The sequence below is a fragment of the Cibotium barometz genome, chromosome 19 (assembly GCF_041138505.1).
Source record: "Cibotium barometz isolate CiBa-2024 chromosome 19, ASM4113850v1, whole genome shotgun sequence".
Classification (NCBI taxonomy): domain Eukaryota; kingdom Viridiplantae; phylum Streptophyta; class Polypodiopsida; order Cyatheales; family Cibotiaceae; genus Cibotium; species Cibotium barometz.
The window spans coordinates 29,523,291-29,551,144 of NC_141064.1; the positions used below are offsets into that span (position 1 = coordinate 29,523,291).

The 27,854-nt window shown below is 44.9% G+C and overlaps 1 protein-coding gene across 14 annotated transcripts in view; it reads right to left on the reverse strand.

Annotated features, from left to right (window-relative positions):
• Positions 1–302: 302 nt before the first annotated feature.
• LOC147628426 (uncharacterized) overlaps positions 303–27,854 on the reverse strand; it is a 107,685-nt gene continuing 80,133 nt past the window's right edge. For all 14 annotated transcript variants that reach the window (XM_086813566.1, XM_086813568.1, XM_086813563.1 and 11 more), the window contains 5 exons: positions 24,628–24,677; positions 24,420–24,513; positions 2,609–2,690; positions 2,311–2,409; positions 303–2,063 (listed from right to left, as the gene is read on the reverse strand). In XM_086813566.1, coding sequence (XP_086669692.1) covers positions 525–2,063; positions 2,311–2,409; positions 2,609–2,690; positions 24,420–24,513; positions 24,628–24,677 — 1,864 coding nt within the window. In that variant the 3' untranslated portion in view covers positions 303–524. The remainder of the gene's footprint in view (positions 2,064–2,310; positions 2,410–2,608; positions 2,691–24,419; positions 24,514–24,627; positions 24,678–27,854) is intronic.

The window sequence follows — 27,854 nt, forward strand, 5'->3', positions numbered from 1 at the left end:
CTCCCCAACATCCCCCCCCCCCCCCCCCCCCCCCCCCCAAAAAAAAAAGAAAAAAAGGAAAATCTTCCTCAGAGGCATTACTTACTGTTAATGTATATGGCAATTTGGACCCCATCATGGCAGGCCCAGTACAAAACCATGAAGATGGCCCACCCTTCAGGGGAACATTTCAAACAGGCTTTTTTTTTTGGGTTCACGAGGAGCAACCCAACAAATCTTGATTATCTCCAACCCACCCCCAAACCCCCTCCCCCCCCCCTTCCTCTCCTCCCAAAAATAAAAAGAGGATACCAAGCATATACTTTGATGATTGCATGCCACCTCATGCCAAAGCTCTATTTCAACGCCTGAATGATCAACTGTGTTTGATATTTGACATGCCTTCAGTCTGGCGATGATAATAAGCTGCACAAGCTCAGTTTATGGACAGATTACTAGACTTTGACAACTGTGCAATGATATTTGACATGCCTTCAGTCTGGCGATGATAATAAGCTGCACAAGCTCATTTTAAGGACAGATTACTAGACTTCAATTAATGATTTCTTTTTCCTTCGCGGCAGTCGTGAATACCTGTGTTCTGACATATCTTCCATTCTTTTTGAGGCACTTCTTGTCACGCGTCGCTCTACAGGAACCCAAACAAGCTCAGCTTTACCATTTTTTGTGGTACATGGTGTGCTGAGTTCTTCGTCAGAAGATATGTTATGTGGGTTTGCCAAGAATGAGGTGTCTCCTTTCCTGGGTGGGCTTGTGTAAAGAGTCTTGTGTGGGCTTTTACTGGAGACAGCAACTTCCATAAGGTTATGTGGGTTTGCCAAGAATGAGGTGTCTCCTTTCCTGGGTGGGCTTGTGTAAAGAGTCTTGTGTGGGCTTTTACTGGAGACAGCAACTTCCAGAATGTTTGACTTGCAAGTGTCATTCTCATCTTGCAAAGATTCACCTTCCCCAGATTCCATGACAATTGCAACGTCATCTTTCAACTGATCATTGGCGACTACCGAAACAATACATTCCCGACAACTATTTTCTCCGTTACGCAGAGTCTCAACTTCCCCACAATCCATGAGAATTGTATCCTTGTCTTCCAACTGGTCATTAGCAGCTCCAATTGAGCCAAACAAGCACTCCTGTGATTCTGAGCTGCCAGCGCTGGCTATAACAGTAGCTTCTATAAGCTGGGTGTTCACATTCTCCACAAGAGAGGAAGATTCAGCCGTATCAGCAACTTGCTCTACCAAATTATACATCTCCTTATCCATGATTTGCTTACAATCACCTTGCGACTGGTTAAATTCAGCTCTACTCGCAGACAACATTTCATCCAGACAATTCTGCATTAAAGTGTTCCCCACACCAAGAACTGGCTTATCATAGGGATAATGAAATATATACGCAAACCCAGGCTCACTTTTCCTGTTCACACTAGGGTGGTTGTTCACAAAAGAACCTGAATCCATAATACTCGAGCTTTTCTCAGCCATGTTAGAGTCCTTCAAATCATTGCCTTCTTCCTCTACAATGGTGTGGCCTGGCGAATCATTGGCTACCTCCCTTCCATGAGCATGACAATCCATTAAGTCTTCCTCCCCAATGGCATATTCTGGCAAATCATTAATGGGTTCCTCTTGGCAAGCATGACAAACCATGAAAAGCTCGCTGCAAGGACCCTGCAGTTGACTGAAGGGGACACAGTGATGCGGTTGGCATGGAACAGCTGAATGCATGAAATCAAGCCTTGCTTCTGAGAATTCCTGCATTGGCATCTGACTTTCATGATGGAGAGGCTCAAAAGTACTGTCAGTCTGATCAGACAGATTACCATGAACCAAATCCAATTTACTTGCGGCTTCAAAGACAAAGTTTGGATCTTCGTCCCCCAATTCAGCTGATCTCTGAGCTAACAAAGCACCATCTGTAGACACCATGACATTTGAGGCTGAATAATGCTGCGGTTTTTTGCCTCTTCCAGCTAGTTTCTCATCTTGCAAGCATTTTATAACCCGCTGTATCTTTGCCCGCTTTTTAGAGACATCTGCCGGATTGAACCACTCACCAGTCACCTGCAAAAGACATCAAAACTAAGCATAATGGGCACAAACTAATCAGAATAGACATCTTTAAAGGCCCAGAAGAACAATCATGGACTGACAGTAAACTGTTAACAACAAAATTTGTCAAGGTGAACTCTTGCAATACTTGATGTCTATGCTTTAAACTTGCATAAAGCTAGAGCTAGTAAGCATTATCTACAAGTAATTATATCATAAGGACATATGTATGTGTTCTGAAAATCAAAATACAACTTACAAAGTCAGTGGAGTCTCCATTCAAATTTTCGTTGATGAACAATTCAACATAATGGAGAAGGAAGAGCCCACAATCAGAGTAATTGGTTTGCTGTGGCACCTACAGATAACCCAAAAACAGCCAAACACTTCACAGCATGAACATATTAATGCATTTGACATTTAGCCCAGTAGCAATTGAAAAACCATGCAATGCTTAGCATGAACATAATGCATTTGCCAAATCCAGGTGCCCACAGTACACTAACAAAACCAGAGGACTGAGAAAAACAACAGGCCTTGTTTAGAAATGCACATACCTTTGCAGCTACAAATTTTATTGCAGTTCTCCCAGAATCTTCACAGTACCCATTCTTCTGACTCCATGCCTCCACGAGATAACTGAAAATATAGATAAACAACCATTTTTAACCAAAGTAAAGGCATAATGGAAGGAGAGACATGCAAGTTGCATCTCTTTCTCAATCTTTAGGAGAAAAAAGGTTACAATTGGCGTGCCTGCACATGCATGCAGGATCTGTGTGGACACCATACAAATTATGCGCGACCTCATATGCATGTAGAGTATACACTGGTATGAATGTATATAAATCAATAAAAATATACATAGGCACATGCCTGTATGCCACACAAGTGCATGCAAATGCAACATATATACATGCATGTTACAAAAAAGTAAGTTCAAAAATGGGAATAGGCAGAAAAAAGCTTGTCATCAAGAATCACTACACGACATATATAACAATGTTCATCTAGATCCCTTCCTTGATGATAAATATTAAGGAAGTTTAAGTTCCAACATATATTCATACCGTACACTCTTTGAAGAGGGACAAAATTATGATGGCATCTTCCATGATGGACCACTTGTGCATAAACCTTTCTCTCTTGAGTGCGTAAATGTGGCGTAAGAGATGCCATGAGTACTAGTAAGAGATCTGCTACACCATAACACAAAACTCAAAATGTTGACTAAGGGATGTTAGCTCTTTTTATTGAACCACGTCCCCATGATGGAACCCAAAATCATGAACAGGGTATGTGTTATGAGCCCAAATGCCCTAACGAGGTGGCGTTACTACTGAGATTAGGCCATACGTGCCTTGGGCCGGCACGCCCAGAGTATGAAGAGTGTGTATGACCTGCTATAATAACTTTTACTGAGGGTCCAAGCCTATACAAGTGGTGTGCTCATAATCAAGTATCTCTAAATGGGAGGATTCCCTCGAGATCTTGACCCTGTTAAGCCTAGGTCAAGTGCTAGCCGGGTGTGCACAGTGGATTACCATTACTATTGGATAGGATAGCGTTGGCTTCCTCAACGTTTAAGCTCCGAACGCTGCTGCAGCTAGAGCTCTCTTTTGGAGCTCAGTACAACAGGCCCCCCTCAAGCTGATTTTTGGTGCTTGGGTGGTGACTTCAACATGATAGAGGCAGCAGAGGACAGACTTGGGGGTGGCATGGCCACAGTTTCAGGAGTAGAGTACTCAGCCTGGGAGGAGATGATGCAGTCAGGGGACAGGACCCTTGGCATCTTCTAGAATTTGGGCGTAGCCCGGGGAGCCTTCGCTAGGAGGAGCACCGGCCCCAACCTCTCTAGACTTGACAGATTTTATGTGGATGAGTGGACTTGCAGGTCAGGAGGTATGATTGGTATTTTGGCAGGCACTACATTTTCTGACCACGCCCCGGTTATTTTATCCTTAGAGGACTCCTGGAGGCATGACAAACAGATGAGCTCGAGGATCCCGGACAGCCTCATTAAGGACCCAGAGATTTGCAGCAGGATAGAGCAGATATGGGCGGTATTGGATTTTCTTTCACACTCTATTGCGCGTACAGTGGATGAAGGCTTACGGGAGATCAACTGTTTCTTGCAAAAGGCAGCCCAAAGCCGATAAGAGGGTTTCCGGGAGCAGGAAAGCAGTTTGCGTAGGAGTCTTGCCTCTCTACAGCGCCTTCAATAGAGGTCTCTAGATGGCCAGTGGATCGAGAGTCAGCTTGCCGCCGTTCGCACGGAGATTAGATCCATAGAGGAGAGGAGGGTGAAGTATAGGTATCATGCTAGGGCCTCTTTCGGGACTCAGACAGGCGATAGAGTCACAGGGGACTTCTTTGAGATAGCCGGCCCCCACAAGAGGAGAGACGGTATTTGCAGGTTGCGTGGCCAGGATGGAGCTATTGTTTCAGATCCCCTCCAGGTGAGAGCCATCGCCACGGACTTCTTTTGATCCCTCCTCACTCGTGCCCCAATATCTCCAGAGGTGGTGGAAGCACACGAGAGGGTCTGACGGCATAGGAGGGAGGTGATTCCCCCCTCTTTGGTCATTCTTATTGACACCTTTTACTACTGAGGAGTTGGCAGAGGCAGTGACGGCACTTCCCAGGGGAAAATGCCTGGGGGCGGACAGACTTCCAGTCTCCTTTTTTCTTCGCCATTGGGACCTCATGGAAGGTAGCCTTTGTGCTGCCTTCAATAAGATTATGATCACAGGTGCCATGCCAGAGAGGCTCTCAGAGGGCTTGATTCACTTGATTCCAAGGAGGGTGGTGACAGATTGGAGATCTGACAGTGGAGACCCATCACTCTTCTCGGGACAGCCTATAAGATCCTGGGTAAGGCCATCAGCAGGAGACTACACCCTTTTCTCTCAGACTTGATCCAGGTAGGCAAGTAGGCAAAGTGGTGGTGGCGAACCAGGTACTGCAAGCCACCATGTGGTACATCACTTTGTGCTGGGCCTTTTCTCGGGCATGCATTGGCTAGGTGCAGCGATTGATCCGGAACTTCTTATGGGCCGGAAGTGATGGGAGGCTAGCCAGGGCCAAGGTGGCATGGCGAGTGATCATTCAGCCACGTAGCAGACGGGGGTTGGGCCTCATCGATCTAGCTATTCAAAGCCAACTTGCCCTCCTGGGCAAGCTGATTGTCAGAGGACTCCTTCCTGGTGGTAAGCCTTGGAAGGATTTCTTATTTGCTCGGATTTCAGCCCGCACTCCGACTCTTGGGGGACCATGGCCGCAGAGTAGCCGATGGATCTTCACAGAGATGAGAGCCCGTGGTTTTAGCCCAGCTTTTGAGGACAGATTTGCAACCAATTTACTTCGGGCTTGGGATCATCTCAGGCCAGCCCTCAGACAGATAATTCCAGTTGCCTCAGAGGAGCGGCTCCGACAGTCTTTGATCTTGGAACCCCTTGATCCGATTACCCAATGGCCACATGTTGGGGGCCCGGCCGCATGTATCTTGGGGAGCTTTGAGCACGGGACCAGCTAGGGCTCTTGGAGATTGGATTGCACACACAAGCAGCTACCACTGGAGGAGAAGGAGAGATGCCTTACAGGGATCCGGGGTCGAGATAGGCTCAGCTTCGACATTCACTCAACTATCCCTCAAGAGTGGCTGATGCCTATCCAGACCCAAGCCCCAACGTGGTTAGGAGTGTTTATTAGACACGATGTCCTTGTGGCAGTCCACGAAGGAGATGAAGACAATGGTCTGCTCACTTTTTCTATTGGATCCAATGGGCACACTTGAGAGATCAGAGCTTCCCTTGGAGGATTTCAGAGGCTGCACCTTGCAGAGGGTGAGGGTGATCGGTTTTCGGCCACAAGAATGGCACATAGATCCAGCACTGGCCAATGTGGCCAAGGAGAGGCTATGGCGGCTATGGATTTGATAGTGCTGACCTCTCATGCAACTGCAATGGGACCCACGAGAGTGGACTTGGCATGATCCTGCGGATCGGGAGGAGACTCTAGACGCCCCCTTCTTTGCATATACAGCACGGCTAGGCCACAGGATCCAAATGCTTGAGATAGATGGCACAATGGCAGCAGCAACACATTGGCAGTCTCACAGGGTCTATCACAACGCTTCCTTTCACATTTTTGGAGACAGCTTTCGGCCTAGAAAGATCACTCTCTTTCTCCGGTTGATGGTACACAGGAGTTTGGCGGTCGGTACTTGGCTGGCAGTGGAAGGTCAGTCAGCGGCTTGTCCAAGGAGAGCGGCAACACTAGAGAATCTCAACGACATTGCCCTTGGGATTGCCCGAAGGCTCAACAAATCTGGCAGCGGATTCTCTGCATCTTCGCTATGGATAGGGCATCGACCCGGATCATCACTCGGGGCATGTCGCTTGGGCCACAGAGGCTGGAGCAATCAGGGCTTATGAGGAGGATAGGGGAGGGCTATCCCTTCAGGTCTCTCACCATCGTATTGCAACAGTACCAGTCACAGCCCCTCCTACAGCAGGTGACTGGCGGCCAAGCTCATGCCAGAGATGGGAGATTTGCACTAGCATCTCAGCCTGGCACGTTTGGCGTGCTAGATGCAGCGAGGCTATGGAGTATACCCACACTCCACCGACAGAAGCATATGGCTTGATATTATTCACACCCTCCACGGTCAGTTGGCGGAAGCTACAGGGAGGTTTTGACCACATGCGGGAGTGGCGGGACGCCTTCTTGAGACTTTGGAGGCCTAACCCTTTCCTCACAGATAGAGGCGGTGATCCCATTTGGCATTACAGACCACTGTTTCCCCCCCTCTCCCCCTATATGAGATAGCCTTCCCCTCATAGAACCGCGAGCCAGAGAAGAAGCATCTCTTCCCCTTATGATCACATGTTTCCCGCCCTTATATGAGGCGAGTTTGTATCTAGCCCGTCGTGGTTATACTTAGCCCTTTGTGGCTGTTTTTTTTAACTAATTAAAGGATGTTTTTCCCAGGGAAAAAAAATACTGCAAAGAGGGTGTTGGGTATTTGGAGCCTCATGTGCGTGTATCCTTCACGTGTGTACCCGTGTATATGTATCCACGTATGTACCCATGTGTGAACTGCCCCCAAAAAGGCTACGTACTATGTATATGTGCGTATCCACCCTATCTGTGTGTAAGACCTTATTCATGTATATGCGTGTGAACACCTACTTAGGTGTGAATGCCCCTTATAACTTGATAAGTGTATGGCATGTGTCGTGCTTAAGGGCCAAAAGATAAGGCTACTTGCCTACAAAAAGCATGTACTTAATTGAAGTAATTCACAAGTCACATCGTCGTTGAGTCGAGTAACACATCCTCTATCTTGAGCATTGTTACATTCTCTCTCTATATATATATAGCTCGCTTCTCTCTCGCTCTCCACCATAAAATTCCATCCACCTTAGCTGTAAAGTCCCTCCCTAAACACAGTTGAAAAACTAGATCATGAAGAAACAGGTTAGCAGCCACGACCAGCATCCACCAATCTCTCCCGAGCCAAAGCTAGGGCTCCCTCCACAATCCCATAGGCCCATGTCTAACTCCGACGTCCCATACCAACGAACATAGTTGTCAGGTACGATACCGTACAAGAAAATACAGTACGATATAAATTTTTTTCCTATCGTATGATAAAATACGGTGTTTTAAAAAAAATTCTTATAAACTTGGGCATTTCCAATTTCAAGGTATGGAGTATATTAAAAAGAAGGAAAACATCATAGTACAAAGGAAGCTCAAACAGCCATAGACAAGCAAAAACACGACCCAAACCCCCAAAAAATAGATATTTAAAAAAATCAGGGAAAAAAAATTCAAGAAATTGTTTTTACATTGGTTTTTCGTGGATAGGTAGACCCCAATACCAAAGCCTTGACAAATGCATTTCGTCATGCATTTTCTTCAATTGCAGTCTGTGTGTGTCACAGTCGAGTGCTAGGTAGTGACCAGATTTGTGACTACTTGTAGTCACTTATTACCATAGCAGCTATAAAACACGTTTTTTATATATTGGACGCGACCGGACATTTTTTATAATAAAAAACGTCCAATTGATAAAAAAAACTTTTAAAAAAATCAAAATTTTTCAAAAAAACGTAAAAAATATTTTTTAAAAAACACGAGTTTTTTATCCATTAATAAAAAACTTGCTGAATGTTTTTTTTTCTAATACATACATTGATAAAAACCTTTTTTAATTCTTTTCATGTATGTATGCATGTTAACACCTATATGTATATGTACATATATGAGTATAAACACGTGTATATATATATATATAACCTTTTTTGATGTTTTTAATGTATGTATGCATGTTAACACCTATGTCTATATGTACATTTATTTTTATATGCACATGTGTATATATACATGGTGTGTGTACATATATGTATGTACACACACACGCGCGCGCACATATATATATATATATATATATATATATATATATATATATATATATATGTATGTGTGTATGTATGTATGTATGTATGTATGTACATACATACATACATACAACACACATACATACATACATACATACATACATACACATATATATACACACACACACACACACACACACATATATATATATATATATATATATATATATACGTTTTTTATTATTAAAAAAATGGCATTTTTTATTTTGTCTTGATAAAAACGACGTATTATACACGTATTATACTTTGCCGTATTATACGTCCCGTCCCATACTACCTGGCTGCTATGCTTATTACTTTCCTGTACGATCATTGATCTTGCCTATTTTGAGTTACCAACAATAACACCTTAGATCATGTATTTGATCGAGCACATTTCTTGGATGTATTGCACAAGATCTCACAGATGGTTTATTCAGTCACTTTTGACAGAGTTTCCGGCTTTAAGCTAGAGATTTCGTGTAGTTTCATGTGGGTAGTTATTTTCTAAAGAGTTTGACTCACGAGGGAAGCATGTCTTGATTTTTGTCAAGAAGATAATACTAATGAGGTTTCTCTGTGTGGTGAGGATGGACAATTGTGCCATATTTTCGAGGTGTGCTAGGTTTACTAGTAATTACATTGGTACTTTTATAATGTGAGATTGGGTTCTGTAGAGTAGAGAGACCAAGATTCGAGTTTATCTTACAGAGCTGGATTGGTAACCAAAGATGTTGCCCAAGGGAGACATGGAGATGTGTGATATACACAACATCGATGGTATGACCTATACTTGATTTTCCAAATGCCTTTACCCCAAGAACATAGGAAATGTTGGATGGCATTTGTTGTGGAGTTCTTGCATGTTGTAATAGTAGCGAGTTTCCTTACGGCACATTTTGGATGTGCCTTTTTTTTATCTCAAATTTAGAGATGAGAGAGGCCATCACTTATTGCATGTAAGATCAGGTTTTTGGATAGAACTTGATTATCCGTCGATTTTATCTTCTGGATGGGACTTGATTTTCTTTTAGTGTGTAGATACAAAGGTGGAGGTGGGTATTATGGTTCGTTCTTTAGGATAGTTTAGCAACTTCACATGGGAATTATGGTTTCTTCCGAGAAACAGTGCTATTTTGGTGAAAGGTAGTGTTTCCCTAAGATTATCCTCCCAATTTTAATACAAGGTTCATAGGGTGTACATGTGCTAGCCATACTTAGAGTTAGAATCTCCACGATTATGAGAGGATGTAAGAGGGAATATCATTTAGGGCAGATTGATGTGGTGGGCTAACCTAAAAGTTAGTGTCCTTCAAGTGGGGATCTAGTTGTTTCAAGACCGGATTGGGAAGGAATTGATCACTCCAACTTAACCTTATGTCTTAAGGGGATCTTGTATGGAGTGTATCCTAGTGGTATGGGACGCTAGGATTTGATACATTTATATTCACAAATTTCTGGACTAAGGGGAATCAGCAGTTGAGTTGAGAAATCAATTATAGGAAGGAAGGAAGAATCCAACTGTGGATTGCAGATGATCGGAGAGTATTATGTAGTTGCTTGGCATTTGCAACTAAAGCGGTTATGTTTTGCCAGATGTTGGGTGAAGCTTCTTTGCTTCACAGAGACTGTTCTTGTCACGTGCACCACTGTGGACATGGCTAATCTCACCATATATTCAGTAATCCTTCATTTAGGCATTGGTCCTAGGGTGGATTAAGGCTTCTAACAGGCTCATGCAGAGCAACAAAAGGTCCACAAGGTACAACAGTAGATCTCAGCCAACCAGCATATTCAACATATATATGTATTTATCTTGTTGTAGACATCATGAACAGATCTCAGCCAACCAGCATATTCAACATATATAAGTATTTATCTTGTTGTAGACATCATGAACAAGCCACCATCATAATACTAGTCGACTTGCTGAAAAAGAGTCTATATAAGGAATATCCATCATCGTACATAATTCATATCTCTCCCTCTCGGAGATTGGTCATAAGTAGTCATCATTAGAAGTAGAAGTCATATTTTGCAAGGCCATTGGCCAAGCATACACGTAACCTTTTCATCTACGTCATTAGAAGTAGAAGTCATATTTTCCAAGGCCATTGGCCAAGCATACATGTAACCTTTCCATGTACATAATTCATCTCTCTCCTCTTGGAGATTGGTCATACGTAGTCATCATTAGTAGTATAAGTCATATTTTACAAGGCCATTGGTCAAGCATACATGTAACCTTTTCATGTATATACTACAGATACTAAAAACCCTCTCTCTCTCTCTCTCTCTCTCTCTCTCTCTCTCTCTCTCTTTTCATCTACGTCATTAGAAGTAGAAGTCATATTTTGCAAGGCCACTGGCCAAGCATACATGTAACCTTTCCATGTACATAATTCATCTCTCTCCTCCTGGAGATTGGTCATACGTAGTCATCATTAGCAGTATAAGTCATATTTTACAAGGCCACTAGTCAAGCATACATGTAACCTTTTCATGTATATATTACAGATACTAAAAACCCAGTCTCTCTCTCTCTCTCTCTCTCTCTCTCTCTCTCTCTCTTTGGCCTTCAGTTCTTTCTTTTCTTTTCCAGACAGTGTATCAGATGTCACATGGTTGTAACTTTGGTCTCATAGGTCACTTTGGCCTTTTGAAGACGTTAATATAACATTACATTTCATTTCTCTCTCTTCTCATGCGTTTTGCATTAAGGTTCCTATAGGGTGCTTAAGGGCAGCAATTAAGGCATGAAGAGTTCCGCTATGTCACAGTTCTAAGGAATCTTGGCATGCACATATATTTTGTAGAGATCCACATTCAAAGCAGATTTAGTTGATATTGAAACCAATAGGTGTCTCGGATAGATTTATTCTTTCGAGAATGTTCAGTTTGTATGCCGAAAACATTTGCTAGCAACCTTTGTTAATCTTTCGGAAGACTTGCAAGCTGAGAAGTGATGAATTTGTAAGACGCATATGGGGTGTATGAGATGCTAGGATGTCCCACATGTGCGGGTTTACAGGGTTCCGTTGAGGCAAATGTTGATGGGATAGTTATCCAGAATTGAGAATTGTTGGATGTCTAGTTCATGGGGTGAGTGCACTAACCTTTGATATGGCAAATATCATTAGCCACACCTTTGATGTGGCAGATGTATGGTTTATGGGCCACGCCTCTAATGTGGCAGATATTTAGTTTATTAGTTTTTATTATTGCTGATATGCAAGGGTATTGCCTAGTGGGGTTATTCTAGATCGGATTTGGTTCTAGTAGAGTGTCGATGTTGGCAGATTTCGCTTTCATCTTGATTACCTTGACACACTAGGCTAAGTTGCTTGAAGTTTCTCGATACTTAGGCAGTCAACGAGTGACCGAGATAAGTTCCAACTCATGATGATTATTCTCAGTCTGGGAAGCAACAAAGAGGATAAATTAGTTATGTTGGAACATTGCACATGTTCAGCACCCAGAGATCATTTGATTGGTCAAGATCTCCCTATGATAATAGGGAACAGGTCATGTTTGGTATGGGTGTCAACTCAAGTTTCCCTTGAGATTTAGAACTTAGTCCTAAAAAGAATTGCCTACAATACGAGAGTTATATCATGGGTGTTCTGGTTTGGACACGGTCTTGATAGGAACACTTTCAAAGGTCATTTACGACAAGAATGTTCACCTATCTCATAGTTCTGTAAGAGGGAAGGTATTTTTCTATATCCCCGAGGTACAAGGAATTACCCAATCCTGATATGATAGAAAATTTGATTGGCTATGACAATTCTTTCAGAGGTCATTTACGACAAGAATGTTCACATATCTGATAGTTCTGTGGTTCTCAAAGAGGGAAGGTATTTTTCTATATCCCCTAGGTACAAGGAATTACCCAATCCTGTTATGATAGAAAACTTGATTGGCTATGACAATTCTCTCTCTCATGACAGATTATCTGATTCCTCGGGGGTTGGATTGAGGGATTGTTGTGGTCCTTATGACTCTAGTTCGAGTTGGTATGTCTTTTGTTCCACTAAGATAGTTGTAGGACAGTGACTACAGATTTAGTCAGTTCCTATGGCCAAGTTATTAGTGGAAAGTGCAGACATGGTGAGCCAGATTCTGGAGTCTGTTAGATGTAGTTTGATTTTCCCACGTTTGCTTCCACGAGTTGAAATGTCTTAGAAGGGGAAGTCCATAATTTCATGTTAGTAGACTGAAAGAGATGCTGCGAGCTGAGGATAGCATTGTGACTCCTTGGGAGCTTGTTGAGGTTGAGGACTTGTCTTATGTTTCACATGAACTAGAAACGGTGATCGATTTCAAGGAAAGGCACCTTAGAAGCATAGGTTTTCCACTTTTCTTTCTAAGATAGATTTTATTTCTAAGAGTGGAAACGTCCAAGGAGAGAAAGTATGTTACGTACCTAGTGCTAATCCTCGAGATTAGTGGCCTAATCTGGCAAGTTTATGAGAGCCCTCGGATTAGGAGAAAGCATGCTAATATAGGTGGCTAAGGTTATCATTAATAAATCCATGTGTACTCAGGATTTCTAACTAGATGGTTATTTATAGCAACAATGGGCACGATATAAGTAAAACATGGGTTATTATTGTCATAACATCACTATTGGTTAGAGTTCGACAAAGATTCCGGCCACGCATGTGGCAGAGCATACATCAGCATGTCAAAGGCCTCTATGGGGCAGACTTGCATGGATCTATGGGAGTCAGACCTTAGCCCCCCGGCTCGAAGGTGGTTTGAAGCATAAAACGTCTCTTGCATGCACCCCTCTTAGGAGATTTGTTCTAATCACTCGTGTTTTACGTTTAGGAGATCCATGGGGTTGTAACCAATACCTCCCCCCCCCCACATCCAGATTGTGTTTCATCTGATGAGAATTAGCTGTGAGTTGAGAGGCCCTAGATCATGATGTTCTCCCATATAATCTGCAACAAACCATTATTCCCACACCAGATTATCTAGGCAAAGTTTGATGCAGCTCCTACAGTAGTGAATGCACTCTTGAAGACAATCACATACCTCCATCGTGTAAGTCACATGGATCCCCACAGGTACTTGAGGCTTGCGCTAGATTTCTCGAGACTGCTAGCACTTGAGGGCCACCCTGGAGTATGGAATGCCGGAGTTTCCACTTGGTTCTCAAGATATGTGCTCTGCATGGACCCTCAGTATAGTTTGGACCTCCCTTTTCTCCAGCTCTCTCATGAGGACACCAACCGGGTTATCCGGTTAGTTCGGCTACCTGACTGTTTACATGTCTCATGCCATGCGGATTGCGATTGGCCATATACGGGTTTCATCCCACCGCCTCAGAGTGGACGCAAGGAGACTATATATTATTGAATAAATGAGTAATTACAATGATTGTCATAGATCCAATGTAGATCTAGACTATGAATGCTATGAATTAACTTCTGCTTATTGTCCTCCACTGTGGGTCAATGGAAAACGCTGATTTGGAGATGTACTTGGCTGATCCAAACTGTTAGACTGCATGCCCTTAGACTTTGGCTCTACAATCTCTGATTTGCATGCAAACCTTAGTATTGATGCAAAACTCTTCCTAGGAACAACCTAGACATGCTCTGATACCAATGTAATATGACTACTTTGCGCATTGCGGAAGCGTGCTTAATGATGATTAACGCAAAGCAATAAAGATTAATGCTAATCACATGCTCATGACATAGAGAAGTAGAGAGAAGGAGAAGAGAGAGACTCTTTACCTAACCTACTCCTACTATATATTACTACATGAATGAGTAATTACAATGATTGTCATAGATCCAATGTAGATCTAGACTATGAATGCTATGAATGAACTTATGCTTATTGTCCTCCACTGTGCATTAATGGAAAACGCTGATTTGGAGATGTAATTGGCTTATCCAAACTGTTAGACTGCATGCCCTTGGACTTTGACTCTACAATCTCTGTCTTTGAATCATGATGAATGACTCATGACCTGCCTTTATATAGTAAAGTGATAGCAAGTCGTGATCAGGTCAATTTTCACTTTTCAGGCCATAAATAGTCATTAAAAATGTCATAAAATGTGTTCATATTGTGCCCATAATATGTCCCAACCATCGGTATATATCCTGGGCACCTATAGGACCACCAAATTGGCTTCAAACTACCCATATACGACCTCTAACTTTGCCCTTAAGACAGCTGTAAGGAATAATCATATCTATGCGGCAAGTTTGGGGTGTGCACGTGACACCTGACACCCTCTCCCTCGCCAGCCAACCATCACCAACTTCCTTCGGAACGAGGATGAGGACGACACCCATACAGTGGATCCCATGGACCCACCTCAGGTTGCTGCAGACCCACGTCACCCAAGAGGTGTTACGTTGGACCTACCAATGTTGCTAGGCGTTTCTGAAACGGCAGGTATGAAACGGGTTTTGTACGTTTTGAAATGTTTCGTAAAAGGTAAGAAACGGGTCCTTAAAGGTCTGAAACAAAATAGAAAAAATATGTATATTTTTAACTTGGAATATACAAAAAAAAAATATGTATTTAGCCTTATATGACATAACTTATAAGAGACCACACAAAGTTCACCATGCTAGATGCAACTAAAAAATACATGGCTCACCCAATCAAGCTGCCCTTGTAAAACCGCTCCAAATTCACTCTATATTGCCCAAGGTAGGTAGCCTTGGGCCTTAATAGAGCAAGGAGAGGAAGATATGTAAGAAGTATTGAGCACAGAGTAAAAAGTGTGCTTCTTTGTGAGCTTTGCTGAGAAAACGTACGTAAAGCATAAAAGAAAATTACCCCTCGAATAGACCTCCACAAGGCACAAGGACACCAAGGATGACACGGGGATTTCACAGGTGCACTATCATTGGCCAGTTGGTACACATACCATCGAGAAACATGCAAGGAACCGCCTCTGGAAAACGCGCACGGAAAATATGTACGAAATGATGGCAATGTGGTCTAGGGCATTATTAAAATCGGACTGAAAAAAAATGCGTTTCATATAGTACGAAACGTTCGAAACGTTTCGTACGTTTCCACAAGGTAAGAAACACGTTTCTATGCAACACTGGACCAAGCCTCTGCATTTTATAGTATGCCCAATGCCCCCAGCTCCTCGGACATCATCCACAATCCCCTCATCACCTCCAGATCCAAGACATGCTCCATCACCATTGAGCTACCTTTCTATGTGACAAGGTTGAGGGGGACCTCTCGGCCATACTCATTAGCCCCATGCTTGATATTTTGGATAGTGGTATACCATCTATTGGGGGTAGATGCTCCTCTCATGTTTCATGTTCCTTGTATTCCGTGTTGTGATTTCCATGGACAGTTTTATATCACTCCTGTGAGAGAGTTTTGATTTGTATCACTTTAGTCTCATAGGCCCATTGGGTCTTTAGTGTTGATGATCCAAACTTATCGACATGATGAGGATGATGATGATGATCCAGACATATCTACATGATGAGCATGACGATGATATTGCATACATATCTACATTTACTTAGAGATTAGTGTGAGATTTTTTTTTGTTATGTTGTCTTTTCTTTCCATGATGTGATTCCATGGACACATTGTACACCTTTTGTCTCATAGACCCATTCGGTCTTTTGCAAGACATTAATATATCTTCTTCTTCCTTTTTTTCTTCTTCTTCTCTCTCTGTCTATCCCTGCTTCCAAGCACATTTCTGTCACCAATTTGGTCCTCTCACCACTCTTGAACAGTGTGTCACACACTGTCCCAAACCAAGGTGCGAACAGGGATTTCCCAAAGAAGAAAGTTGGAGCATTTACTGGCAAAGTTTGGCCCGAAAGATGGCTTCTAAGCAAAAGCAGCATGGGATCTTTAGCATATAAAGTGACTTATAACATTTATAAGATAGTGTGTTCACACATCACTAAAGACGGGCTGGGCTTATTATTATTTTGGGCATGCCAATATGGACAGAAGGAGGTGCCTATAACAAACCTGGCCATCAAACTTGTGAAAAGCATAAAACCGATATTTTTGGCACATCAGTTATATTTGGCCAGACACACACAGATGGGCAGCCTTTTCCTCTTTCTGGCGCAGACTGTACAACTCATTCTCTCTCTACGCTGACTGTATGGGTGGACTGTGGACAACAAGCCGGGCAGCTCTCTCTTCCCCTTGCACTCGCCGTACAGGTGGACAGGAGTGCTTTTCCTCCCCCCCTTGTGCTGCCCGTACAGTGGACAGTAAGTTGGGCCCGTACAGTGGACAGTAAGTTGGGCAGTTTCACCTCTCCCCCGTGCGCTGGCCGTACAGTGGACAGCAGCTGGGCAGAAGGGCACCCTTTTTGTCTCTCTCTAGCACAGGCCGTTCGGCAGTTGGGCAGCTTCTCCTTCTCTCAGCTTCGCTGGCCATACAGTGGTACAGCAACCAGCACGTTCTTCTCTCTCTCTCTCTCTTGTGCTGTCCGTACAACAGCCCTCCTCTCTTCACCACTCCCTCCTAGCCATCGGTTCAAGGGTTGTTTTTGGAGAAATCTGGGATAGTGATTTCAGAGCTTTTCTGAGATTATTTTGGAGACATCAGGGACTGATTTGAGAGCTCCTCGGGCAGATTTGAAACTCTGTTCTGGGGGCTCTTTTGGCACAGATTTCGGGGCTGGATTTGGCACCATACCAGGCTGTTGTTCAAGGGTTGATTTGCACTAGTTGTGGTGTTGATTGGTACCCCGGATCTTTGAGCAAGTGTTTGCTGAGCTTTGTGAAAAATCCGGTGTAGCACTGCACCCGCACGTTGGTTTATTTGTATATATATACCTAGATGAATCCAGGAACATGCCCAAATTCACCTTTTAGAAACGTGCATGTTATATACTCATGGTAGTCAACCCACAAGACTATATAACTATCAACTCCATTATGCATAGTATGGACTAGATACTACGACATCCCCACTAACGTCATCAGTGCCCAATAGCAGGTGTAGAACTCTGTATCAAGATATGCTCTCACACACGCACTCCACACACACACACACACACCCACATAAGAGCATATATTCACACAAAGTTCTTCGTACTAAGTTTCTGTCAAACCTCCGGAGATGCAGGGCAAACTCACCCTGCATCTCCGGGAGGTTTATTTGTATATGTTTATTCATTGGAAAAAAGCAGTTCTTACGGGGGGCCGATTGTTCCAGCTCAGTGTTGTGTTCTCTTTGCCATTGTATATGGTTATTTCCGTTGTGTTTTCATATCTTTGTTGGCATCTGAAGTGTCTGCCCATTGCATCCACGTTCCCGTTCGATTTCATTGGTGTTAGGGCCCACGATAAAGGGCTGGCTTTTAGACACCCTCATCACACCATTCTTGATGTATGGAGCAACCTTTTGGGGGCAGATTTATCCAATGAGGATTGGCAGCCAGTCGAGGGCCCTAGGTCATGATGTTCACCAGTATGATCGGCAGCAAACCATCAGTCCCATACCAAATTATCCAAGAAGAGTTTGTTGCAGTCCCGATGGCAGTGGCGGCACTCTTCGAGACAGTCACATGGATCCCCCGCAAGTACCCGAGGCTTGCCCTGGAATCCTCAAGATAGCTAGCACTCAAGAGCCGCCCTAGAGTATGGTATGCCTTAGTTTCCTTCTTAGTATGTGGGCTCCGCATGAACCGCCTCCCACCCCTTCAATACAGTTTGGACTCCCCTTTTCTCCAGTTCTCTCATGAGGACCCCAACCAGTTTATCCAGTTAGATCTTCTCAGCCTCTACACCCATTGCACATGGATCACACCTCGGAGCTCCCAACAAAGATGCACTTCTATAGAGATCACTTCCTCACACTCACTCAGGATGGATTCGTCCAACAGTCAGACTATCTCAGTGTTCACATGTCCCATGCCATGTGGACTGCAACTAGCTAAATATGGGTTTCATCCCACTACCTCAAAGTGAAGAGAGGTAGTGTCTTCAAAGCAAAGAAGCTAATACGAAGACCCACGGAGGTGAGGATCTGCCGATTATGCCACACAAAGGTTGAGACAAAGGAGTATTACATATGTCATTGCCCAGTATACTATGAGTTCCGCGGGAGGTTTCCTTGTCTGTTTCGTGAGAGATTTGGTGCTCTCAAGGATCATTGACTTCCTGGACCAGCATTGCCTAGGGCTCTTCCTACTAGAGCTCCGCAAGCACACAAACACTTCATTCAAAGAGCTTCGCCCGTAGCCACCCCGACCCCTCCCTTGCAAGCCAACCATCACCGGATTCTTCCGAACCTAGGAGGTGGAGGACACCCATACACTGGATCCTATGGACCCATCTCGGGCTACTCCGGACCCCCCTCGCCCGAGAAGAGTTACCTCAGACTGGACCTCAACATTCCAGCATGCTTGCGCCCCCCCCCCCCCCCCCCCCCCGGGGCCCCCGGCCCCCCCGCGCCGAAATACTCTATCCAACGCATCCCGCCCCACCGCGCACTGTTTTGGTTGCCTACTCCGCGCCGAAATACTCTATCCAACGCATCCCGCCCCACCACGCACTGTTTTGGTTGCCCTGCATTCTAAATACAATCATTTGACAAGATGGAGAAACATGTGCTCACTAGCTCGGAGAAGCCTAAGAAGCACCCCCTAGGCGGATGGGCGAAAGACAGGCTGAAAGTTATCACAAACATCCTGATACAAGGAAGATCCACAAGCTAGGGAAATTAAAGAGCTCAAGGAATCCCATGTTACCCAAGTGGGAAAGTGGAAAGCACAAGTTGAAGACCTTGAGGAGGAGCTACATGTAGGCAAAGCATAGATGAAAGAAGAAGGGCAAATTAATCCCACCCTTGCCTTGGAGGTTGAAAGCCTGAAAAACAAACCGCAAGAAGGTTTAGAGGCCACAAAGAAGGAGATGGAGAAAAGGTGGGCCGCAGTGGTTAAGCAAGAAGTAGAGAAAGAACGGACAGAAGCGGTGAGAAAACACTCCACCCCCATCAAACATGATACTTTGGAAGAGGAGAAGAGGAGGAAGGTCCATGCTCTTCATGTGAAGGTGACAGGACTAAAGGAGGGGGAGTCCCCCAAGGCTGACAGGACTAAAGGGGGAGGGAGTCCCCCAAGGCTGACACTCTAGCCATATGCAAGAAACTCAAAGTGGAAGGGACCCCTTATCTGGACACATGGTGTGTGGTACGGGACACCTCACGAGAGTGCTCCCTCATCTTGAAATTCCCGGACCTTGCTAGCCGAGAGGCCTTCATGGACACACGGACAAATCTCCAAGGGGAGAAGATATACCTAGGTGATGATCTTACCCAAACCCACGTAGAGCACAGACAAGCGAACATGCCCACGGTGCACGAGGCCCGCAAGGCAGAGAAGTGGGCAATATACAAGGACGGGCAAGTCATCATCACAAAGCGGCATCCCAAATAGCAACGAGGGGTCTATGGGACCATACACCTGGACCTTGTAGTTTGGAACTGAAATGGGACACTATGGTTGGACATTGCAGGACTTAGGGAAGTTTTTACTGAGAGGGGCATTATCTTCTTCACAAAGACCCACCAAAACTCGGAGAGAGGACCACCACGTATTTCTAGCTATGAGTGAGCATCTGCCTACTAAAAGGAGACACGCACATGCGGTGGGATACACAGGTCTGGCCAAGTTGGTGGTAACTATTCAAGACACACCTATAGCCCATGATCACCATAGTCCGCAATGACATAAGAGGCACGCTTTGTGTGGACAATGGGTGAGGTTATAAGGATGTATACACATTGCAATATGTTACTTCCCACATAGGAAGTCCTCATATGCTATTCTACAAGAGGGAGAGCAGTTTTATCACCTCCGTACACACATCATTGAGTTCTCACACTTGGGCGAAGTTCTCCTTTTGGGGGACTTCAACGCCAAGACTCAGGGTGAGCAGGCATCTGTATATGACGAAGAGGAGCCAACCATGCAGGAGGTAGATTCGGAGGAGATTGGCATTCAAGAGGCATCAGAGGACAAAGGGGACATTATAGCATCACGGAGAGAGTTCCTCGCGCTGATGGGGACCACACATGGCTTAGCCATCTTCAACGGGGTGTCCCGTTCGCCTTCTTCCGAAGCTCTCACATGCTTCCCACATGGAGGAGGCTCAAGTACAATGGATTACCTGATGGGATCTCCGTCTTTAGCCACATCCATACAAGCCTTCACCATTCCCACCCGCCCTCTTGGAGCCAACCATGGCTATCTCTCCTTCACCCTCAGCTTTTTCCAACCATCCTCACCACCACCATCCATCTCCCACTACACCCAGACGGCAGATTCACTTCCACCGACCTCACCTCTCAGCTCACCACAGTCTTACAAACCTCTGCCATAGCCACATTTCGATCTACCAGCCAATCTGCCGCCAAATCCCCCACTGGCACCATCCCCCAAAATGCTTGGTATGATGTGGAATGCCGCACGACACCTAAGTGTCTCCTACATGAGGTTACAATTGGCCAAATCCGAGAGCTAAATGCTCAAAGGATTAATCAATACACAACCACATGTAAAAAACGAACACATGTTAAGGGCAATACAAAGACTTATACCAATCTCTCAAAGGTGTGAACTGTTACGAGGGTTGGAAGAAAATCCGGGAGAAACGCCCACCCACACCCATCACATTTCCATCCATGTGGCACACATATGCATGATCCCTATATAAAATACTAAACCAGCCCCCCATCCCACCACAATCACATCCACGTCCCATCACGTCCATTTTTTTCATACCCCCTCCAAGCCCACAACCAAACTATTGTGATTGGCCACATTCTGGCCAAACTTTATGGGTCACTACATGAGATGGAGCTCAACACACTAGAGCAGAGAGCCGTGAGCACAGAGCATCAAGGCAAGCAGGCTTCCGCAAGTCATTCTCCGCTTTGGATCACATCTTCACCATCCAAGCCATCATAGAGGAGGCCGAGAACAACACTCACTGGTTTACTATTGCTTTGTGGATTTCCGTAAAGCCTTTGATACAGTGCCGAGAGCTAGACTACTGCAAAGATACCAAGATTTGGGGACACCATCAAACATGATCTGGGGGATCATTGCATTATATAAGTCAGTCATAGGCAGGTGAGATGCCCAAGAGGATTATCAGAGGAGATCTCTAGTACCATCTCCCATTCTCCTTGGCCTCTGCGTGGACGAGATCTTCGTTGATAGAGGAGGGGGAGGAGGCATATCACTAGCAAGCATCCTTGTTTCCATACTACTTTATGCTGATGACATTATGCATACTACAGATTCTCCAAAGGCTCTCCACAGGAATCTTGACACATTACAAGACTTTTGTGCACAACGTTTCACCTACATGGGCAGCCCAGTGGAGATTGTACAATCATGTGTACTTGGGAGTCACTTTTATGGGATCAGTCTTCTCGATGATCCATGCTGCAGAGGCTAGACTAATGTGAGGGTATGCTTATCTCGCTCTCATGTAGAGAGAATGCTTCCAGGCCCATTTCTAGGAGCCGAGGATCAAGATGTGGCTATTTGACACCTTGGTCACTTCGGCATTGATGTATGGAGCACCCTTTTAGGCACATGATCTTACAGCAGCCAAATGGCCAAAGATAGAGAGGCCTGAGGTCCTCTCCGGTATGATACGCAACAAACCATCGGTCCCACATGATATTATCTTGCCAGAGTTTGCTGCAACACCCATGGTAGTATAGGCACTCTTTCAGACAGCCACATACATTCACAGGATCGGTGCCATGGCCCCCTCGAGAATCCCAAGGCTCGCCCTACAGTCCTCCCAGTAGCTAGCAGCAGATGGCCACGAGTCATGGTATAGCCGAGAATGCACCTAGTGCACAAGACAAGGACTCAGGATGGATCAGCTCCCGCCACTCCAGTATGACCTGGACTCCCCGTTCATCAGGCTCTCTCAGGATAACAGGAACCAAGTTATCAGATATGATTTGTTGGGGCTATACATACAGGATACCTGGATCACAACACATGAGCCACTCTCACACAAACGGTAGTACTACATGGATACTTTCATGAGGCTTACAGAGGATGGTTTCATACTGAGGGCCAGATACCTTGACATATACATGTCACATGCCATGCGGATTGCAATGGGCTAGTTGCGGGTATCATCGCACCGCCTGAGGATAAAGACAGGCAGAGCCATGCAGATACCTCATGGGGAGAGGATATGCACTATATGCCCGCGGAAGGTCAAGTCAGAGTATGCAAGTGCACTATATATTATGAGATTCAAGGGAGGTTCCACTATCTCTTTAGAGAGGGGTTTGGACCCTTATCTAAGATCATGGATTACCTAGATCAACAGTGCCTAGGCCTCTTCCTACTAGAGCTTCATTAACATAGAGACTCACTAATTAGGGAGTCACGACCCCGTGGGAGACATCCACCCCCGGCCCCAAGCGATAATCACTCAGTTCTTCCGACCACAAGAGGATGCCACACCAGCCATGGATGACATACCCACAGCCTCATCGAGGCACACATTCTCGAGTGCCCGACCTCCCGCCAGACCCCACTCTGATGTGACTCTAGATCGGGCCACGGCACTACAATGAGCCCAACGTATGGACTCCCTAGCCTCGCCACCACCATAGACATCAGCCCCAACTTGAGGAGATCCTGGGGAGGCACAGATCCACCTTCCCACGCCCGACGAATCTGCACAGCCTGCTACAGGCTACCCCCATGCTTGATATCCTTGATGCCGCCGTCGTCCTACCGGGGGATTAGCCCCATAGGCGGTATGATGATGATGGTCCCATTTTGTATCATATGGCTTGGATTTAACCTTCCCAGCTCATAGCTCTAGTCTTTGTTTTCTTTTGTGCCATGAAAAGATTACAAGGACACTATTGTATCACTTTTGGTCTCATAGACCCATTGGGTCTTTTGAAGACGTCTAGTATAACTCTCTCTCTCTCTCTCTAATGAAGATGCACTCTCTAAAAATTTGCATAGGAGGGGAAAACCCCTAACCACTAACTAGCTAAAGAAACCCTTAGCTCTAACGGCAAGAAAAAAGAAAACTCCTAACCAAGACCTAATCTTCTCATAATAGCACTCACCAATCTCAAGAAACCTCTTGGTCCTTTAGACCTCCACACATGTGCACACAGACAAGACTAATGCACACCCCCTGAAACACGCATCATTTACCACCACAATTTTAAACATCATACATAGCTTGTAGGGGGCCCTCTGTATAGAGCTGTAAAAACTAACTGATGTACCAGGTCATCCAAAAGGAGTAAGGCTGGAAGGATAAGAATTTAGGCCAGGACAAACAATTGTGATAGTACTAGGTCATCCAAAAGGAGTAGGCAAGGGTTTGAACTAGGCCAACACATTGCAATAGTGCTCAGCCTACTCTAGGATATTCTTAGCATTCTGTTCAGATGTAATGACAGATCGATCTAATTTTCACACAAAAAAGTACGTAATAAAGGTGTTCAAAAAGATTTCTCATAGCCACTAGTTGCCTTTATCAATTGGGAATGACCAGACATGGCTTCTAAGGGACCCTAGAACAGTAACAAATAACTCCCAGGTCACTAAAAATGAGGGGGGTTGGGAGAACACGGATTAGGGCTAGGCCAACCAACCATCTAAATAACATTCCTAGCTGAGTTCAACTGAAACGAGTTAATTTTTCTTTTCATTTTTGTTTACGATGGAAAGATTTGATTTATTTATATATATATTTTTAAAGGGGGTGTTGCACTTGGTCATTAAAATGTCCAGTAAGGTTGTATAGTTTTTCACTCTGCAGTAAGGTTGTATTGTTTGTCACTCTGCTGAAATGTTTTCCCTTTATTTTTTAAAAAAAAATCAAAAAGTTTATTCTGAAAGCAGCAAAATACAAGATAAAAGACTCACTTCCGAATGGGTTGCTCTAAGCCTGCATGACAGCCTTCCAGAGAATCAAAATGCAAAATAACAGGGGCCTTCGAATCGCATGCATCTTGGCACCCTATGGTCATCAAAAGATGTTAGTTATTTAACATTCATTAGACACATGAAGAAAAGAAACACCAAAAACACAAGAAGAACCCTATTTGAATATGCACCTAGACAGATATCAAACCTGCTGACAAGTATCCCGGGTGGCAGATGATTACTAAACTCCAATGAGCACTGTTCAGATAGCAGCAGAACCCACATGTCAAAAGCAATGGAGATGTTGGAATCAAACTCCTACTAAATCTAGAAAAGGAAACCCTTTTAAATGGATAAGTTTGCATGGATTATTTGTGCAACGTAGATCCAATAGTAACATAGAGAAGAACCGGGCCCTCGGCCTCCTCCTGCCCTGCTGCCCATTGCTCCCCCACCTCCCTTTCTGGCCTGTGCAGCCCACCCCACCCTCCTCCCCTCTCTCTTCCCCCAACGTTTTCTTTTATTTCCTCTCTCTGGTCTCCAAAGCCTGTTTTTTCCTGTCCTCCTTGGTTGCTCTCCCTGAAGCATTGATATTCAGTGGGCAGTTGGTCAGCGTCTTCTGGTTCTTTTCCCCTTTGGAAGATTCCATGGCAGCCTATAACGAGACCATGTGCAGCTCCCAGCTCTAACAAATATCTCCCATACACTGTGACCTCCTCACGGTCCTGTGATGATCGCTGCAACCCTATGTCAGTGATGTCCAGCTCCTGTAGTCTGATAGGGTCGTCTAGATCTAGTAGTGGGCCTGCTCACTTCTAGTCCTAGCGTTGAAATCCCCAAGCAAGAGGACTTCCCCCAACTACGAGAACTCCATGATATCCCCATATAATGGTAAGTACGGTGACTGACCATGTTGTGCGGCATAAGGGGAGTGGCGTGGTGCAAAATAACACACAGCAATGTGGATGACTCTGTCCTGCTAAGCTGAAGCTGCACCCAAAGATATTGTGCATCCTCATCCTTCCGTACAATGTTGGGAATCCATCGGAAATAGGATCTAAAAAGGACAGCTATCCCCTAGAGCCACGTACTCCTGATGTGCGGGTCTCGCCTCGAAACGCTGACTCCCACTCATACCCGGCTATGTATGGTAAGCCCCTCTCAAGGCTCTGATGAGTCTCTGTATAAAAAATGACATCCCTGCCTGTGAGAATCTTGCTCAAGCCTCCTGGATTCGACCATGGCATGCCATTGTAGTCAATACTGCCAACCCCAGGTGTTTGGTCTCATAGACCCCACGTCTCTATTTGGGATGGCGCTCAGTGATAATGACTCTACCATCTCTGTAGATAGCTCACTTGCCTGCTCTGCGGGCCTCATGAACAATCACCATCGCCTCACGCCGGTGTGCCACCTGTGCTGGCGTGAGATCATCTCCCATGTACACCTGTGTGCCCTTGAGGGCAGCCCGCCTGTCTAAGAAGGCCTGTCTACTAGTGGTATCAGGGAATCTAATGATGAGGGGTCGCTCTCGTGTCATATCCTTTCCTGCCCTCCATGTATCTGCAAAGGGAGGGGCGATCTCGTCCACTCCTAGCATCTGCCAAAGTGTCATGGCATCCTCCTTGGGGGAAGCCCCCGCCTGTAGCCCAGAGAGAGACAGAGAGAGAGAGAGAGAGAGAGAGAGAGAGAGAGAGAGAGAGATTAAGCGTCTACTAAAGACCCAATGCCTATGAGACCAAATTATACAATAATGTCCATGGCATATCTCATCATGGAATGGAAAATAAAACGTAGCTATCTCACTAGGGTGATACAAAATTGTCCATGGAAACTCATCATGGAATACGAGGAACATGGAACATGAGAGGAGCATCAGGCCCCAATAGATAGTATACCACTCCCCAAATACAAAGCATGGGGCAAGTGAGTATGGCCAAGAGATCTCCCTCAGCTACGTCACATGGAAAGGTAGCTCGATGGCGGTGGAGCATGTCCTAGATCTGGAGTTGAGGGGATTGTGGCCAACGACCAAGGGAGCCAAGGGCATCGGGCATGCTAGACTGCAGAGGCTTGGTCCAAGGTAACTCCTTTTAGGCAAGCTGGGTCCGGAGCAACCCGAGGTGGGTCCACAAGATCTACTGTATGGGTGTCCTGAAAAGATGCAGGGAGAAAGAGAGCTTGACCTCTTACAAGCACACACACTCAAACAAACCTTAGAAGAGAACACACAAGATGAGAGGCTGAAATATTGCTCTTCTTTGCAACAAAAAGGTTCTACCAAAAGATAGAGAAATACAACATAAGTACTAGAGTACTATGTACATGCGGTCCATAATATGAACACGCTAACTCGAGAGCTGCCAAGATAAGTATGCCATAACTTAGTGGTGGACTAGTAGCTGGTGTAGTCCAGCTGTAAAATCACTGACGAAGATCTATCATGTCAGCATCCTACCAACACGCCAGTGATGTAAGTGACGGAAACGATCACCCAAGCATATCATAAGTGTCAGCTCGTGTTGAGCTTGACATCTCAACACTCCCCCTCAAGCTCAACTCCATCTCTAGGACTCCAAGCATAGTCCGGAATCTGCTAAGCTTCTCTGCTCCTAGGACTTTCGTGAAAATGTCAGCTACCTTCTCCTGTGTGCTAACATACATGAGATCAATGTCTCCTACTAAGACCCTCTCTTTGATTAAATTATAGTGAACCTCTATGTGTTTGGTCCTCTGCGCATGAAAAATCGGGTTCCTCGCCAATGGTATACTCCTATGGTTGTCACAAAAGATGACAACCTGTCTGTTAACCTACAGCCGCAAATCACCAAGTAGCTTACGCAACCAAGCTACCTCACATACTGCCATTGCAGCACCCCTATACTCTACCTCCGTACTCGACAAGGCAACTATTGACTGCTTCTTGCTGCTCCATGTCATAATACCACTCCCAAAGGAAAACATAAATTCACTAGTAGATCTCCTATCTGCGATACCACCAACCCAATCTGCATCAGTGTATCCAAACATCTGCAACTTTGTAGCAGTCTCATAAAAGAGATCATAGTCTACTGTGGACCTCACATAGTGCAATGTGCGTGTCACACCATCCAAATGTGGCTTCGGAGGAACCTGCATATAGTGACTTAGCAATCCAACTGTATAGTTCAAATCTGGCCTGGTGATCATTATGTAGATCAAGCTACTCACTGTTTACATGTACATAGTGGGGTTCTCCAAAATCTCACCCGCAACTGCACTCAATTTGCCATTTGAATCTAACAGATAGAAATTGGCTTACAACCAACAATACCATATTTGGCAACATGTCCAATGCATATTGCCTCTATGATAGCCATACGCCCTTGGCCGTCTTAATAACCTCAATGCCAAGGAAGCACCTCAGCTCACCCAAATCCTTCATGTCAAATTTCT